The sequence below is a fragment of the Brachyhypopomus gauderio genome, chromosome 3 (assembly GCF_052324685.1).
Source record: "Brachyhypopomus gauderio isolate BG-103 chromosome 3, BGAUD_0.2, whole genome shotgun sequence".
Classification (NCBI taxonomy): domain Eukaryota; kingdom Metazoa; phylum Chordata; class Actinopteri; order Gymnotiformes; family Hypopomidae; genus Brachyhypopomus; species Brachyhypopomus gauderio.
In genome coordinates, this window is record NC_135213.1 from 22,098,974 (window position 1) to 22,116,760 (window position 17,787).

Genomic DNA, 17,787 nt, shown 5'->3' on the forward strand with positions numbered 1-17,787 from the left:
GCTTCTGTAATGTATTCAAGATATTCTTCTGTCCAAACAACTGCACTTGATAATAGTAGTATGACTGGACAGTTTCTGTCTCAGTTCATTCTTATTTAAAATATGAACTTACCAAAGCCACTAATTCTTAGACAAATGTAGAGGAAACAAGCACAACCCATTATGATCTATTTTAATAGTACATGAGTTACACAATGTGCAGTGTCTCTGCCTTGGGGGGGCCATAATCTCACACTGTCTGCATCAAAATGTCTACACTACAGCCCTGTAGGAGGATCACCAAGGATCATCAAATGGTGTCTATGGATTGAATAATATTTTTGTTTAGATAGATTCCATATGGTCTCTAAATGTGGATACTGCGTATAAAAAGGTGTACCATCCGCTAAGGTGTACCATCGATAAATCAGTTTGGACCATCAGTCTTTTCCCAGGGAGTGAGTGTGCTTTCTTGGTCATTTAGATACAGGTCACTTTATCGAGAGCAGCATACACTATCTTTTATGGCAGTTCAATTTATCAGTACCACACATTTCACACAACCTCAACCTTTGCTCTCTGATTTTTTAAATATATTCCCCAATATTACCCTGTTACTACTGTTACTACTACAATCATGTTTGACATAAGGTTCAATAAATTTATTTGGTAAAATGGGCAAATGATTAATTATTCCTCCTATTAAATACAGTATAAGAGAGCCTGGGAATTATCTGCGAGTAAATGAAAAAGGTTATAGCAAGCCACATTCACCAGCACACATTTCGTATACCCACATTTTAATTTGTCATTTGTTTATAAAAGTTAGGCATTAAATACAGTACAGTTAAGACTTTTAGTAGAGCAAAGTAGTCGAGTTAATTGTCAGGTGTTTTTGCAGGTTCTAATATCTCGAATAATGCCTGCATTTATAAATTCCAGAAAAAAATGTATTATTAATATAGGCCTAATGAATATTATTTTCTCAAATGATTTATTATATTATTACATGATTTTAATACACCACATAGAACACCGGATACGGACATTTTTACAGAACCTTCCACAGAAAATAAATCGATTCCTGACTAAGGAGTTGGATTAACTCCCTTAGTGTTTTTATAGTCGAGCTTTCACGTGACGCTTTCGGTTGTTCATTAACACAGACAGCAAGTAATAATCCTGAGAGCAGAGAGGTGTTTGACCCATATTGGCTGTGAACACATTTTGCGTCGTTCGCCTTCTCATTTATTCATTAGTATATGCTAAACTACAAATCTATTAGGCTAGGGTAAACAATAAGAAGTTTCCTAATCTTGTTCTGTATAGACTGCAGTTGAAGAGAATAAAAAATAACGTATTGCACTTTCAAATTTAGTCTTTTTATGTGACTTTGATTCTTTAAGATAGTTGATAATTAATAGCCAATCGGCCTACACTCAAACCTTTTCTTTTTGGCTTTAACTGTTTTTTAACATGTAGGATAAACAGGGTGGCTGTAGCCTACAGTACTAAAGAGATTAAGTGGAATGGAATCATCAGCACTTGGACAACAGTGACTGCTAACAGATGGAAAGTAAATGATGAATAACTGGTTAATTTTTTTCCTCTTGTGGATTTTACCAACTGGAAATGATTTCCTGGCTCCGTCTTGCCTCAATGGGGAATACATTATGAATGTCGTGTTGTTGAAAGACGGTGTTTCACCCTGGAGTATGGATTTAGTGAAGCCTGAAGTGGAGAAAGCTATTCAAGACGATGCTGAAATAAACTTCAGCAATGGTAAAGTCTCTCTCTCTCTCTCTCTCTCTCTCTCCAGATAAACCTTCAGATAAAAAAATACAATTAGTTTATTAGTCTACTTTTTGCATTTTGTTATTTGTTTTAAATCTACTCAGGACAACTTACTCAACCCTGCATTAATTATACGAAATGATTACATATTCTAAAGGATCCTTCATGTAGTGATAATGGCATCTGAACTACACAATCCTTGTTATGTTTTCTGTGAGACATTGTTAAGCAAACAGGATTTCATTACTCAGCCTTGTAATTTGTGTTGGATACCTTTCACATTAGTTTCCCTGTTGTTATTGAGAATTTCATTGTTGTTACTGTCTGATAATGTATTTTTCAAGATTAATAATAAAATAAAGAGCCTGAAATGTAAGAGGTTAAACACAATATTTATATAGACACACAAGGTACTTTTTACATGAACTAGATTTTGATTACAGGTGTGAACCGGAGTCTGACTGCCAGCTACCACGGGTTACAAACTCTTTATTACCGAAACAAAGGCTGTGCCAGTAGTATCTGTGAAGGTGTAGAGACGCTTAAAGACCTTCAGGTGAGTGTTGGCTTTGGATCTCACCTTCTATAACACACATTCATAACCACCATATTATATCTCATTGGTGATGTTTTGTTACAGGCTTCAGGGATGGTGGGCTGTGCTCTCCTAGGACCAACCTGCACTATGGCAACCTTTCAACTTGTAGAGTGAGTTAGACTTTTCTTTGCTTTGCCATATACCCATGGCATTTCATTCAGTGGATTCATGTTCAGGTGCTAATACCGGTTTGTGCTTTGGCTCATGTCTCTTTGCCATTGACCCACTCCTTCATTACTACTACATTGTTTATGGTTTTTTAAAGATTTTCTGTAGTTTTCCAATCCTGTTCTGACCACACAGCAGTGTCATTGTGTTTTGGTTGTTTTCCAATGTGCATTCTGCCTCATATCCGTCAGTTTTGAGATTGGTCTTAAGATCAATATGCCCATCATCTCAGCCGGAAGCTTCGGCCTCTCTTGTGACTACAAGACCAACTTGACACGGTTACTGCCTCCGGCTCGCAAGGTTGCCAGCTTCTTCATCAACTTCTGGAAGTTTGAAGACCACCTTAAACCTCCGTGGAAAATTACATACATGTACAAGAAAACAAACTACACAGAGGATTGCTTCTGGTGCGTCACCTGAGATATTCTTTGCACAAGTTAGTGTTTGATGTGTGTATTGCCTGCTTCATGTGTTATTGGGATATTACCTATTTACCTGTAGGTACATGAATGCCCTTGAGGTTGAACATGGCCCCTTTGTGCCTAAAATTGAAAAGCTTGTTGTGCTACGGAAGGACAACAACGTCAGTGACTTGCTAAAAAACAAGGAATTGGAAAGTAACTGTAAGAAAAATTTTTTTGGTTGGGGAAGTGAGGTTATGCCTTTCCTGTCAAATGTCATTAACCCAAATCTCAATATTGAAATGGGCTTCGTTCTCAGTGTTCATTTTGTGTGGAACTCCTGAGGACATTATGGTCTTGAAGAATGGAACGATGGATTCTGATACACACACTACATTTCTCTTGATTGATCTGTACAGGTCAGTTTTCCACCAAGGCCTCCTCTATTGCTTTTATTTTTGAATCTTATATACCCACAGTTTGCTCATGGACAGCTGACTCGTAAACAATACCACATATCTTCTACAGTGACAGATATTACAATGAGGCCTCCAATCCTGCTATGAGAAATGTCTTGGTGCTCACCATGCCTGATAGAAGGACCTACAACATCAGTTCAAACAACACGGTCAGATGCTTTGTTTTGACATCCTCTTCTATACCGCCATTCCACTCACAGTTGAGTGCTGTTTGTGTTGTTTGAATCATGCCTGTTTCTTCTGTCTGTAGATGAACGACTATATGGCAGCGTATCACGATGGAGTACTGCTGTTTGGCCAGGTGATGAGGACCATCTGGAGTACTCCCTCATCAGAACTCACGGACACTGAAGCCGTTAACATCAACCACTTCAGGAATATTTCCTTTAAGGGTGAAGTGAACGTACAGCAGTCCTTGTTCAGTTTTAGCTTCTCATTAAAACCACCAGATTGTTCATTTGTTTATTTGATTCATGTGTGTGTGATCACAGGCATTGCAGGGGATTATGAGTTAGATGAGAATGGTGATAGAGATGTGGTATATTCACTGATTTACACCAATGCTAACAATGAGGTAGGCCATAAATGTCACTCCTGCAGCAGCCAAAATGTCTAAATCAACTATAAATGTATTACTCTTCTCAGTAAAAGTGAGTACACACAGATTCTGGGCAAAAGGGCACAATTGATTAGTGCTATCAACTATAAAAGTTTAATTGCTCCTCTGTTCTTCAGTACAGAGTTCTGTATGAGTTCAACACCACCCTTAATCAAACAGTACTGGTTGAAACCAATCCCTCGTTCATCTGGGTGAACAACCGCCTTCCCGGCGATCGACCCCTCAGGGATCATAAAGGTGCTGTGGCTCTCAGCTCTCATATGGCTTCAGAAGCTTGTAGTATTTAAAGGTGTCTGATACTGACAGGGTCATATTCAGTATTGTTAGGAAATAAGGCATCCCAAGTTGTGGAATAATTACAGTTGAACTTTCTGCCACTTAAAAACACAGCAGAATTCCTTAAATTCATATAGCCATCATTTGCAGACACTTTGAAAGTCATGTGTGACTTGCTGTGTGGTTATGTTCAGCCATAGATATCATTGTCATGGCACTGGGCTCCTTGGTAGTGGGACTGATCGCCTCCGTCGCACTCACCTTATACTGGTGAGATTGACACGTTTGGTCACTTCAGCCTGTTGTCATATTATATATCCTTTTGTTTGTTGTGTTGTATTCTCACCACACAATCACATGCCTTTTCTTTTACCAGGCAAAACAGGTCATATCGGCATAAACAGAAACGGTGGTCGCACATCTCTGCAGAGCTCATCACTCCTGTGGAGTCCAGTGAGATGAACATGGTGTCTCTAAAGGTGATGTGGGTCACCTGCCAAGGCTTTAGGCCTTATGCTTCCAAATCTCGTAGTACCCTGATTCATGATTTACTCTTCATCTGCTCAGGCTGTGCAACACCACAAACAAACATGTCACTATGGAGATAGGACTTTTATTACATTTTGTTCCATATACCACACTTACCTTATATGAACAGTACAGTTTCAGTTTAAAGCACACTTATAATCAGACTTATATGGAAAGTTATTGATCCACAACCATACTTTTATTAACTGTGTTGTTGTGGTCATTCAGATTGATGAAGATGGCTGGAATGACAGGAGTCACATGATTCGCCGTGCGCGCTATGACAAAAAGGTGCTCTGTCATTCTTCCTGTCGTTTTCCCACTCTCGTAGTGTAAAAAGTCACCCACCTAAACAAGTCTGTGTTTGTATTAACATTTTTTTACATCTAGGGCATTTAGCAGACGCTCTTGTGCAGAGCAGCTTACAAAGTGCTTTGCATCTGTTCACAGAACTCATCCTAGATAATAGCACAGATGGGCCAAAATTCAAGATACCCTTGAACCAGACTACTAAACTACAGGAATCAATGTCATTACCTAGTATTTCGATTAAATGGGCTCACTTAAACAGGAGTTAACACTTTTTACTTTGTAGAAAGTCATCCTTAAAAGACTGGCTACTTCTGATGGCTACTTCAATGAGATACAGAGAATCGAGCTTAACACTGTAAGACAACCCGCCTTTCATTCCCTTTATGACTTACCTTGAGATTTGTGTTTGAGGTTGTTGTTTAAATAAATAAATAAGACCATCGGTACTGTATTTTTCATTTTAGAAACATAGTTCTTTACAGTTGTCATTTCCAAGGCACCTGACAAAAAAGCTTTTAAACTTTAATTTCAGTTGTTGCAAATAGATTATTACAATCTGATAAAATTCTACGGCACAGTCAAGATTGAGCAAGAGGTGTGTGGCGTGTTCGAGTATGGAGAGCGTGGATCCTTGAGGGTGTGTATACCGATGCGCCTCTCACCACCTCACAGCCGAATGTGCAGATGTTCACCTCATATTTACACACGCTGCTCCTGTAAAACGCCACCTTTCCATGTTCTTTCAGTATGTGCTCAATGATAGGATCTCTTACCCAGAGGAGACCTTCATGGACTGGGAGTTCAAAATCTCTGTCATGTATGACATAGCAAAGGTAAAGTCATCGACATCACAGAACCTTTGTGGGCTTTTAGAATGATTCTTAAAGGGTTTGGACATTACATGGATTTGCTGAGAAACTGATGGCCTTTCTACTGGGTCATATCAACATGTCTTCCTGCATTGCAGGGCATGTCATACCTCCACTCAAGCAAAATTGAAGTCCATGGTCACCTGAAATCCACCACATGTGTCATTGACAATCGTATGGTGGTGAAAATAACGGGATTTGGTTTTAATAGTATTCTCAGTCCAGACAAAGGTATCGTTTCTACTGCTGCTGACTGTACATATACCAGAATCTTGTGTCTTTCTAAATTAGAGCACTGTTATGAGTTTAATTGATCTTTTTGTATAATCTATATTAAATTTCTTTCTCAGATCTGTGGACTGCCCCAGAGCACTTACGAAAGGAGGGGGTCTCTCAGAAGGGCGATGTCTACAGTTTTGCCATAATAGCTCAAGAAATCATTCTGAGAAAATGCACTTTTTATACCAAGGCCTGTTCTGACCAAGCTGGTGAGATACTATACTAATCTTAAAATTATACACATAGTGACCTCTGCTGGTGAACATTTACTGTCCATGTCATATTCATACTCGTGAAGCTAAATAGATAAATAAACCCACAAAAACAGTGGCAGAGAAGAAATGTACGTATACCAATCATTTATAATATAGCATTTTTTCTTCAACAGAAAAGCTTTACTATGTGGAATATCCCAGAACGATGTCCTACTTTAGACCTGATCTAAACATTGAAACTGCTAGTGAAAAAGAACTAGAGGTAAATTGAATGAGTACACACATGCTTAAACATCTATTGTTCCTCAGATGTAACTAATAAATGTAGCTTTAAGTTGTCAGGGCAACCCCAAAAGAGGATATGGCTTGTATTATTGTATTTTAAGTATTGACCAATAGTTTCAGGTATACACACTAATTAGAAACTGTTGGGATGAGGATGCGGAGAGAAGACCAGATTTCAGAAAGATTGAAAGCACTTTAGGAAAGATTGTCAGGTGATTATTTTGGCTATTTTTTATTGAGAAATTCCCAAAGAAAATAGACATTGACATAAAAAAGGATATAGAAGTATTGTTCTTTTTCAAATGCTACTTTTGCTTGTTGCTTAAAGTCTGCACAACCAGGCCAACGAGGGATACATGGGCAATCTCATTCGCCGGCTGCAGATGTATTCACGCAACCTTGAGTACCTGGTGGAAGAACGCACTGCTCTGTACAAGGCCGAGAGAGATCGAGCGGATGATCTCAACATCAGGCTTCTTCCTGGGTTAATCTCAGCACAGGCCCTGCTCATCATGTTCAGACTTTGTTGCTGTCAGCAGCCCTTATTATGTTCGAGATACAGCATTCATTCCATGTCTGTTGTCTGTGTATCTCAGGCCAGTGGTGCGGTCTCTGAAAGAGACTGGGAGGGTGGAGCCCGAGCTCTTTGAAGAGGTCACCATCTACTTCAGTGATGTTGTGGGGTTCACCACCCTTTGCCAGTACAGCACACCCATGGAGGTGGTGGACATGCTCAGTGACATCTACAAGCATTTCGACAGCATTCTCGACAACCACGATGTCTACAAGGTGCCTCCCATCACACAGCATTTCAGTAGTCTTTGAGCTTCGGTAAAAACACTATGACCTTGTATTTACCTTTGTCTGATGTAGGTGGAGACCATTGGTGATGCGTACATGGTTGCCTCTGGGTTGCCACGGCGGAACGGCAACAGCCATGCGATGGACATTTGTCAGATGGCGCTGGACATCCTGGCCTTCATGGGGACATTTAAGCTGCGCCATCTGCCGGTTCTGCCTGTCTGGATCCGTATAGGGGTGCACTCAGGTGCCGTCCAGACACCAGCCCCAACCATGGCCTTCTAGTGCTGGACATACAGTCCAGTGACATACCTCTTACGTTTTTCCCTCTTACTTAGTGTATGCATACCAAAGGCTCTTGTGTAACATATTTAACATTACTATGAAATATCCAAGTTACAACATTCATCAATTGTGTAGTTTGCTACTCCGACACATGAAGTGAAATTTCACATCCATCCTCCTGTGTCTGCAAAGGCCCTTGTGCTGCCGGTGTAGTGGGAGTTAAGATGCCCAGATACTGTCTCTTTGGAGATACAGTGAACACAGCCTCTCGCATGGAGTCTACAGGATTACGTAAGAATTGCCAGCCCACCATTACTAATGCAGCTGCTGGTAGCTATATTATATTGCTGTTTTTCTGTTTTAGTTAAGATGCCAGAACGGTTCCTTCTAAATTTTTTTTATTGCTAAGTAACGATTGCCCTTCTTTCTCAACATCCAGCCTGGAGAATCCACGTGAGTCGGTCAACTATCGACATCCTCAAGCGCGCTGGCCGCAAGTTTGAATACGAGAAGCGAGGAGAGACGTATTTAAAGGTCCGCAACCTTTTTCAATGTCATTTATGAGTATCAGATGAATACATAAATAAATACAACTGCAGAAAAACCTTTTCCACTGTTAACAAGAGGCGACCATCACTTTGATTACATTTGTGCAAATATTGTTTGATGTTTAGGGTAAAGGCAAAGAGACAACGTACTGGTTAACAGGAGTCACAGGGCAAGACTACAACCTGCCCACACCCCCTGCACTGTGAGCAGCTCACCTTTTCTCCTTCATTCATTATTCACATATATTGAACATGAGTATGTGGAATCCAACTGGACTGTAGTCAGGCTAGATAAACGTTGCTTGTTACATTGAAATATATTCTATTACTTACAGTTTAGCTTTACAAAAACATACCAGAAAATGAATTGACGTTTCAACAAGGGCTTGTAAATACAAACACTCTGTATGCTTAGAATGTAATCCGCTGATATGCAGCGTGTATTTCAGTCAGAAAGGTGCTACTGTGTGGTCTGTAGCACTAAGACACTGGCCCATGCGGACTATGTTTTGCAGCTGCCCACAACAAAGAATATGAGAGCTGTTCTCCATTGAAGTTTAGAGTGCTTTAAAAATGGCGGACCGGTAATCTGGTGATGTTGGGTTGGAAAAGCAACAGGTCGAGCTTATGTGTTTCCCCACTGGCTACGGCAGAGAGAACTTCGAACAGCTGCAGCAGCACCAGGCCCAGATGATAAAGAGCTTGCTGGAGGAACACTCTCCAAACTTGGGAAAGAGGAAGACGCTTTCAACACGCCAAAGGAAGCTCCGAGCCAACTCCGAGCCCGAGTACCTGCACCTGGCTACCGTAGACAACCTCAGCACACACCTGTAACATTCTGTAAGGCCCCACCAACACATGTCGGCACCATGATGGTACTTAGTACAGATTTCCTACAGAATATTGTACTTGCTGTATTTAAATATAACTGTTAGGTTATACTTTGAATTAGTATTATATTTGTTTGAGTAGTAATGGTTTGATGTGTGCTTTTGGCTAGGTGACTGTACATTTTTGATATTTACTGTATTTTTTTATGGCTGTTGTGTATCTTTTAGCTGTAGTAGCCAGTGTCAAAGATAGGTGGCGGTATCTACAGTCTATTACACTTCTAGTATACTGTATTAGGGAATGCTTGGTTTTCATGTGGCCGTTCCATATTTTATTCTGAACTGAAAAAGCAACTTAGTTTAACATACAAATATTTTTGTAAAAGGAACAACGTTTATTTCAATACTATGACATATGCTACTCACAAATTGTTCTGTATGCTTAACAAAAAATTCCTGGAAAATGCACTGATCCAAATTTCTTTGGTTTGTAAGATTTAAGAAATATGTTTCAAACTAAATTTTGATTGTTTATCACATGAAGTCTTCTCGAGTATGTTGAGAAATATGCCTAGGATTATTATCAATAATGATAACAATAATTGCATATGTTCTGTACACAGTTAATAAGAACACAAAATAAAACAGGGAAAAAGCTTATGAATGCAGGGACAAAATTGAAAAGTTATTTCAGTTCTGATTTAGGACTGTGATTTAGTCACATTCAAAATGGCAGTATACAAAATGAATAAAAACAAATAAATAATACAGCAGTGGCCGTTTAATCCAATATTCCATAACCTCGATGGATGTATAAACCACGACTAATTTAACAACTTATTTTACATCTAAAACATTCAGCATGTGCACATTAAACAAAGGTGTATAAAAAACAGGATAATTTAGCTTCATAGTAATGCTGACAAGTGACAAAAATTCTGCTCCAAATAAAACAACAAAAACACATATAATGCACATTTCTGAAAGATAAAATGAGACAAGTACAAAGATTTCCATATGTGTCCTATGTCTAAAGCCCACAGTGAATTGATTCAAAACTGAAGTTTGTCGTATCTAAACTTTGTTATTTGTGTGTTCCCAAAAAAGCTTTGTTAGTGGAACAAAATTGGATTGCTCGCTGTCTCTGAGTTTAATGTGCCCTACTTGATGGATGATGGATTTCCAGTTGACACAGGATTTCCTAACTGAAACTCACTGGCCCGCTAATGCACTGTCCGACTAAATAATTTTGATTACAAATTCCTGCTTTAACTCCAATTAAGTGTTTCTCCAGTTTCTATGCATGTTGTCTATGTAAAAAATACAAAACAATAGAACAAGCACAGTAATAGCAGACCAATATACCACCGTACAGAAACATACCAAACGAAGGCTACCTTTACCAGCACAGCACTGAAGGAAGCAGAAGAGCTCCTTTTAATCTGGTGTTATACTCCATCTTGTAATGTTATATAATGATGTGACACATTCTGCTTTAAAGTAGAGTATATGGGAACCTTAACTGTGAGTTATTGTTGAATTGTAATTAATCCAGAACAGCCAGGCATCGCCTTATGTCAAAACTACAAGGTCAGACCCCATCACAAATGACACATTGTATAATGAAGTCAGCTTTAATGTAAAGATTTAAGATAAACTAGTCTGGGTATTACAGCACCACCCAGTATGTGTCAGTATGGTGGGCCAGGCACCAGAGACCATCAGAGACTGGGGTTTTCGTGGACTGCTGTTGTTGGCCCTAGGCCAGGGTGACACTGGGACACGTGTGCACTGCACTCGAAAGTGTGCCATTTAATGCATGCACGCTTGCAGGAAAAACTGCCCATGGCAGAGCTTTAAACAGCCACCGTGTCAATTACAATGTCAACTGTGCTACAACTCATCAGCTAAGACCTTTGCTTTTTAAATATACCCAATATCACTAATAAAAAAAGAACACAGGTATTCTATGACACTGCTGTTCTAGTTAATGCCGAAACCTCAGACACCCAAACACTGAGAGCTAGGGATAATGGGGATAACAGGGTTAATATTTTATCCCCGTTTTCAGTGCACCATAATGATTTATTCTGTATTATGCCACGATTACATTGCTCTTTGGTTACAGTTTACTAAGTTGTATACACTTCATTTTCTTGAGCAGTATTGCTTTCTGCACATATACCACCCCCATGTTTATATGCAATTCCACACTTTTTAATGTCATCTATTTTTTTTTGCTGCTGGTTGTAATGTGAGTATTTTTCTCCACTGATCTAAGGGGGGAGGGGCAATTCAGTAATTCAAAATGGTAATTCTGATCATACTAAACTGAAGCTTGGTAAAATGCAGAATAAAAAAGTGTGTACTTTACATCCGGGATCCATGAATCTGGAAAAGCTGTGAAACAGAACAAAAGATTGTGAAAGCCTTTTCTACAATGAACAATTCAGTTAAAATTAACAACACTTCACACCAGTAATAATGATGATGTAAGTGGAATAAATACTTTGGCACAAGAAAAATGTCTCTCCAGATGGAGATGTGGGTGAAGATGACGTTGAATAAATGGCAGCTTATGGCACTAAGACTGTGCTGACCAAGACAGGTCTTTTGTTATTTAGACAGCAGTTCTCAAACCCTGGCAACTAACACTGCATTTAGTGCAATATTTATGCCATACCAACACTGTACCAAAAGCCTGGTTTTAGTGGTGGACTTGAAGGGAAGCAAACATATACTGAAGATAATGATAATATAGTATATTGAAGATATAAAGTATAATGAAGATACTTAGCAGTGTGTACACTGTGACATTTTTAATAGAGGCTGTCTAGGCTATTTCACTTCAAATATGGTTTGACCTACACACAGCAACTGAACTTTGAACCCCAATACTGGATGTCCTGAATGTGTGATGTAGCTTGGGTCTAAAATAATATAGTAGTGCTCTTTTAAACCAGTGATACCAAAATGTGTAAACATGCAAAATGTTATCAAAAACAATATGCAGTATAAATTACATTTTAACTTGCCAAACAGTGTCTACTGTTTGATGCAATGGAATCCAATACCCCCGAGTCCTCTTACTATTGGCCGGTAGTTGGAATTTCTACATCTTCCACTATGTGAAAAGAGCTAGCGTGTGTTCTCACCCATTTCTGTGATTGGTACAATGACACAAGTGTCCTTAATCTCTAAGCGACTCATTGGGGCTGGCATTTCTCTCCCTCTCCTCCTCCTGTTCCTGCTGCTCCTTTGCTCCTTCCTCCTCTGGAGTCTCTGAAGTCTTGACATTTAATGGGTGGCAGACAAAAAGAACCGCAGCCATACAGGTGGGTGTAAAGAAAAAAGGAATGAACATGATCACCAAAAAAGATGTAGAGATGGACACCAGAGCTTTTGTATATAAAAATGCTATTGCTAATATGATATGGAATGGGAGTGATTTTAAAAATGTCAATGTACTAATAGGATATTCAGAGACTCCATAACATCAGAACTGATACTTAGTTTGTAAAGAGCTCAGCACTCTGGCCCTGTGACCAAGCAAAACAGAACAGTAACTGTGAGCAGGAAGGTCCAACCTTATTTTTGTGGCTCTGATCGGTGCTCAAGCCCCCAGATGACGTATGCAGTTCTTTGGATACCACACAGAGGAACTCTGCCTGGTCCTCAGTGCCATAACTGTAGGACGAACCAATGTTTACCATCTACAATACAAAGAGGGTGAAGAGAGAGGGTCTTCCATTAAAACAGGTCCTCAATACCCAAGGATGTTATTTTTTTCAAGGTCAGACTGGATCAAATATTTGAACACATCATGTCATATCATATTATATATCATATTGTATCATATAAATCATAAACTGGTCCAGGTTAGATCAGATCAGCCACCTTATAGACATTTTTTTATGTAGTAACAACAGTGCTTATTGCAATTGCTCAGGTGAATCTTAGTAACCCTGGCAGCACATAGAATGCAGGTGTCATTTCAGATCCATGGGATACGACACTGGACTCTGAGTTCTGGAAGGAGAATGGAACACTGGGGGCAGGGAATAGGATGTCAGCTCAGTGTCTGTCCAACCCACAGTCCAGAGCAGTCCGGGGCGGGGCTTTCTGCAGGCACGCACGCTGACCTGCTCAAACTTCCAGCCGTCCGACATGGTGGACACCATCTGGGTCAGTTCCTCCTCCTGGCACTGCAGCACCCTGTAAACGTGCTTTGGGGGAACCTGCTGTAAGTGTGACAAGAGAAAGAGAGACACGGACTGAAGAGAGAAGAGGAAAGAAAGAGGTGAGCTAAAAACGAGGCAAAATGTGACAAAAAGTAAAATAAAATGAGTCATGAAAGGTGTACATGGAGAACCCTGGAGCAGAGAGCAGAAAGTGTGGGTGGGAGATAGAGGGGCCATTGCGTAAGAAACAAAAGAGTGATGAGATACTGAGGTGTAGAGCTGTACTGTAAACCTGAAGGATTTCAGCAGAAGAAGATAAAATCCTCATAAAAGTCTCAGCTTGAAGAATCGAGAACAAGCTGAATCACTCAGGGTATGGTTTCAGTTTGACATGACACACCTGAGATGCTTTTGAATCTCGTTCCAGAATCCTCTCTTTAATCAGTTTTATCAGTGGAGTGATGTTGTAGAACTCTGCTTCCTCCAGGACACCTAAGTGACAAACAAATGTTGTGCAAAGTGTGAAAGTGCCTAAATGAATCAATAAATTCCTCTTCGGTTTTGCTCATGTTCATTTATTTAAGTACAGTTTGAAAATATACATAACACAAAACACACCTTCTTCAGCCAATTCCTTGTTATAAACCAGTTTCCCGTGTCGAAGGTAGTTGAGTATAGGACCAAAATATGTTGGATCTCTGTCAATAACGTAGGCGCCAGATTCATCCTAGACACAAAGGCTCAGGCTTAGTCAGGTTTTCAGCAGTCACATGGATTTACGCAGGCACATCAAATGTCTTCATCTAATTATACTAGACATTGGAGAATGGCAGGGTGTAAACAGTGTCGCCGAGGAACCATTAAAGGACTGAAAAGCATATAGCTACAGAGAATGCATAACATGACTGGGAGCAAGAGGTAATTTTAAACCCAAGAGCATAAAGTGAGGCTGTAATTGTAGCCGACAATGACAGGGTTACCGCCATCACCTCCCAGAGCTGAGTGGCCGCTCTCTGAAATGAATTAACCTTAAGAGCTCAGTGGGGCACCCCTGGGGCCCATTACATTCACTTCACTTGGCTTTTTCTTAGCTCAGAGATTAGGGCTCTCTTTTACATCATGCTGGGTGCAGGGGGACATTACACAACCCATGGGGTTGAAAGTAAGCAGTGAGAGAGAGAGAGAGAGAGAGAGAGAGAGAGAGAGAGAGAGAGAGAGAGAGAGAGAGAGAGAGAGAGAGAGAGAGAGAGAGAGAGAGAGAGAGAGAGAGAGAGAGAGAGAGAGAGAGAGAAAGTAAGGATGAAATCACACAGAGTACAGTGTAACAGTGTGCCACAAAAGAGAAAAAAACAGTTCAGATGCATAACATACACAAATGTCATTTTTCACCATGTGAACATATGAAAGAGCAAAATCAAACAAAGCTATCACACAGAATACGACTTCTTCAGTGGATTAGCAACCATCCACACACACACACACACACACACACACACACACCAAAACAGACACCTCAAAGCTGGCGACAACTTGACTTGATTTCATGGGTGACAACACCTGCATGGGAGACCCTGCCTCTGTAAGTCAGTCAGTAGGTGACCTTCTACTCCTGGATGCAAACGCAAGCATTCAACACAATAAAAGCCCTCATATTACATTCACACTTCCTCAATCAAGGGTAATTCCAGAGGAGACATGTGTCCAACAAGTCAACACTCGTCCTGTTGTTTTGGACTTTTTTTTTGGCCACTCTGCATTTGCACAAGGAAATATGAGGAGCAACTCCCTCTTGCCAACCACCTGCCTCCCATAGGAACTACATGGTAAGCAAACAAAGGGCTTGTTTATATCAACATGGGCCCCACATATTCCTGCACTTGCTGTTCTCATCCAGGCCTTTTCATGTTGGGTCTGTGCACTTTGTCATTTGCCCACTATTAAAAATGGGAAAAGAGTGCGTGTGAGAAAGGCTTTTTCAGTGCAGTGTGTTGAGTCAGACGCAGGTCCTGGTTGTGGTGGGTGGCTATCATAGCATCTCATGCACTACATCCCACTCACAAAATGTCTTCATACTGCAACTCATAGGGACCTTGGTGGGTTGAAATCTAGCTTTAGAAAATTCAAATTACTCATTCATTACATAAAGGTAAAGAAAACAAAGGCGGGGTCCTTGTCTTCCATAAGCATGTTTAGCGTGGAATCTTCTAGTACCTCCACGTGACATCATTTGAGAGTTGTAATGACCATAATTATTATTATTAAGGATAATGTATTAAGAGTCTTCATATTACCTACGTTAATGGTTCACTTAAAAACAAAACCAAGTGACCACAAGACAAATATATTCAGTTGTCCTCAGCAAGAGGAGAAAATAATCCTCGAGTATTTGAAAATGAGGAAAAAACAGGACCCAGAATAGAACCGACTATGCTCCATAGATATTTTTGTACGAAGATCTGGCAGCCATCAGTGTACCATGCCTCTAATCTCACTGTAAGGGTGATGCATGGCCAATGTGTGTGTCCACACCATCACAGAGGCTCACAAATTACAACAGAGACTCTGAGATGAACGCAAAGTCTTTGCCTCATGCTGAGGGAAACCCTTCTGATTATGGATATGGGGTTTCAGTCAGATGAAGGTCACTGCATGCAACAGTTTGCAGGATACTGAAGCATAAACACAAAATGACACCTGGTCTATTATAAATTTTACAAAGTAGTTTGACGAGGAGTTATTAGAAATTAACTAAAGTGAGAGTGACAAAGAGGGTGTACAGAAAGGCACATGAAATGGTTGGAGAGGAGGAGCAGAGGAGGAGGGGAGAGAACGCTAGAAATGGTGAAGGGTAAAGTGTAAACGATGGTGACTGTCCTCCTGGGCACAGACTGACCCTAGTCATACACTAAAAATGGCTTTTTAATGAACAATTCCAAGTGTGAATGTAAGGCACAGAAGATCCAAGCCCAGTGTGAAGGTTATCCACAGGGGGCTCATGTTCATTTTCCATTCCACTCTCACTCTATCACCTATATCAAAAATAAGGAGGAATTACTCTTCCTAAGGAAATGAGAGGTGATGTCCAAACATAAGAGACGTGTGAAATCAGTTGAGTGGGGTCCCACAGAACATTATTACAGGAGCTGGCCCTATGTATTAACTGCCACAGCACGTGTGCCTATCTGACTCACCATCACGTTAATGGGAAGAACACGTTGTTTTTTCTAAGATCGTGATGTGCTTTGGTATTTCTGCTTATCTTCAAATCGGCCAAGTCGGTCGTGTCTTACCGTGTCAGAATGCAAATCCTGCTGCTGGCATAGTCGATACAAAAAAGAAGTCTGTTCTTTCAATAGCGTCTGTCGCGTCGTTAGGAACACGGTGCCGCCAACGTTGAGACGGATCCATTTCCCGTTATTGCCGCCAGCCGTACTGATTCCAGATCCATTCCCTATAATATTACTGTCGGTACCGCTTGACTCAATAGGAGCAGAAGTGCCCGTCGTTGTTCCTTCATTTCCGTCGCTGTCTTTATTGTTATTGTTGTTGTTGTTGTTATTGTTGTGGTTGCTGTGTGTTGAAAGGGGAGCGCTTTCTGTTAAAATCCGATGCACCGGTTTTCGTTTCTCCTCCGAAGCCATTAGAGGTAAAATTCAGATGGTTTTTGTAGTGTCTGGATGTGCGCCGCCGGAAGCTGCTCCTGCCGCTCGTGCTCGCTACTGCTCCGTTTCTCGCGGCGTCGTCTGTGATGTCAGTTCCACGCGCGTTTCCCCGCCCACCGGCCTCACGCTGCAGCCATCGCGCAGGCTGCAAGCAGTGCTCAAACAATCGGCAATATTTGTCCCTACCAAAGTAATTAGGGGCCTGACTAGGTTTTGTTTCACTGGAGAATTAATCTCATTATTGCATATTTTGTATTGAAATGAATAAGTAATTTATAATGCAATGTATACATTTTGAAAGCAGTGCAAACTATACTTGAAGTGCAAACTATACCATAATCAAATCTAAATAAACCTGGTCTCTTACCTGGAAATATTATCAAGCGCAACCTTGGTAGAAGCTAGAAGACGGGAATAAAATACACCATTTGCCATATACAGTCAGTTATCTAGCATCTAGTAATCTGATGAATTGATGCTTAAAAAACAAAAGGTTTACCACTTCTAAAAATGACAAAAACGAAAATGCTCAAGGACTATATATCCGTAATAACAATTCATGCAAATTCAGAAATAATAATAAAAACTCTTTGACAAATCCCTGTCATATTCATGATTTGCATGTTCTTACTCACACATATGTTCCTGTAAACGTCAATTTGTCAGTTTGTGGTTTGT

The 17,787-nt window shown here is 40.3% G+C and overlaps 2 protein-coding genes across 9 annotated transcripts; one reads left to right on the plus strand and one right to left on the minus strand.

Annotated features, from left to right (window-relative positions):
• The first annotated feature begins 1,189 nt into the window (after positions 1 to 1,189).
• gucy2cb (guanylate cyclase 2Cb) lies at positions 1,190 to 11,088 on the plus strand. 3 transcript variants are annotated; one of them, XM_077000372.1, is made up of 27 exons: positions 1,190 to 1,761; positions 2,217 to 2,329; positions 2,414 to 2,481; positions 2,731 to 2,946; positions 3,041 to 3,162; positions 3,260 to 3,359; positions 3,469 to 3,568; positions 3,670 to 3,811; positions 3,911 to 3,993; positions 4,155 to 4,275; positions 4,509 to 4,584; positions 4,691 to 4,793; positions 5,071 to 5,133; positions 5,438 to 5,509; positions 5,687 to 5,791; positions 5,901 to 5,987; positions 6,122 to 6,254; positions 6,374 to 6,511; positions 6,691 to 6,779; positions 6,917 to 7,014; positions 7,131 to 7,286; positions 7,399 to 7,591; positions 7,676 to 7,850; positions 8,081 to 8,179; positions 8,328 to 8,422; positions 8,563 to 8,639; positions 9,090 to 11,088. In XM_077000372.1, the coding sequence occupies exons 1-27, from the start codon at positions 1,560 to 1,562 to the stop codon at positions 9,268 to 9,270; spliced, it is 3,207 nt and encodes a 1,068-aa protein (XP_076856487.1). In that variant the 5' UTR covers positions 1,190 to 1,559; the 3' UTR covers positions 9,271 to 11,088. The 3 variants fall into 3 exon arrangements, with proteins under 3 accessions (XP_076856487.1, XP_076856486.1, XP_076856488.1); XM_077000371.1 differs by having other exon boundaries at positions 3,670 to 3,993; XM_077000373.1 differs by lacking the exon at positions 9,090 to 11,088 and adding an exon at positions 8,952 to 9,067 and having other exon boundaries at positions 3,670 to 3,993.
• Positions 10,030 to 17,187, minus strand: kctd17 (potassium channel tetramerization domain containing 17). 6 transcript variants are annotated; one of them, XM_077000376.1, is made up of 7 exons: positions 16,738 to 17,186; positions 14,066 to 14,174; positions 13,848 to 13,939; positions 13,361 to 13,504; positions 12,854 to 12,979; positions 12,422 to 12,555; positions 10,030 to 11,666 (listed from the first exon to the last, which is right to left on the minus strand). In XM_077000376.1, the coding sequence occupies exons 1-6, from the start codon at positions 17,086 to 17,088 to the stop codon at positions 12,457 to 12,459; spliced, it is 921 nt and encodes a 306-aa protein (XP_076856491.1). In that variant the 5' UTR covers positions 17,089 to 17,186; the 3' UTR covers positions 10,030 to 11,666; positions 12,422 to 12,456. The 6 variants fall into 6 exon arrangements, with proteins under 6 accessions (XP_076856491.1, XP_076856493.1, XP_076856490.1 ...); XM_077000378.1 differs by having other exon boundaries at positions 13,409 to 13,504; positions 16,738 to 17,185; XM_077000375.1 differs by having other exon boundaries at positions 13,361 to 13,507; positions 16,738 to 17,185.
• Between the last annotated feature and the right edge of the window lie 600 nt (positions 17,188 to 17,787).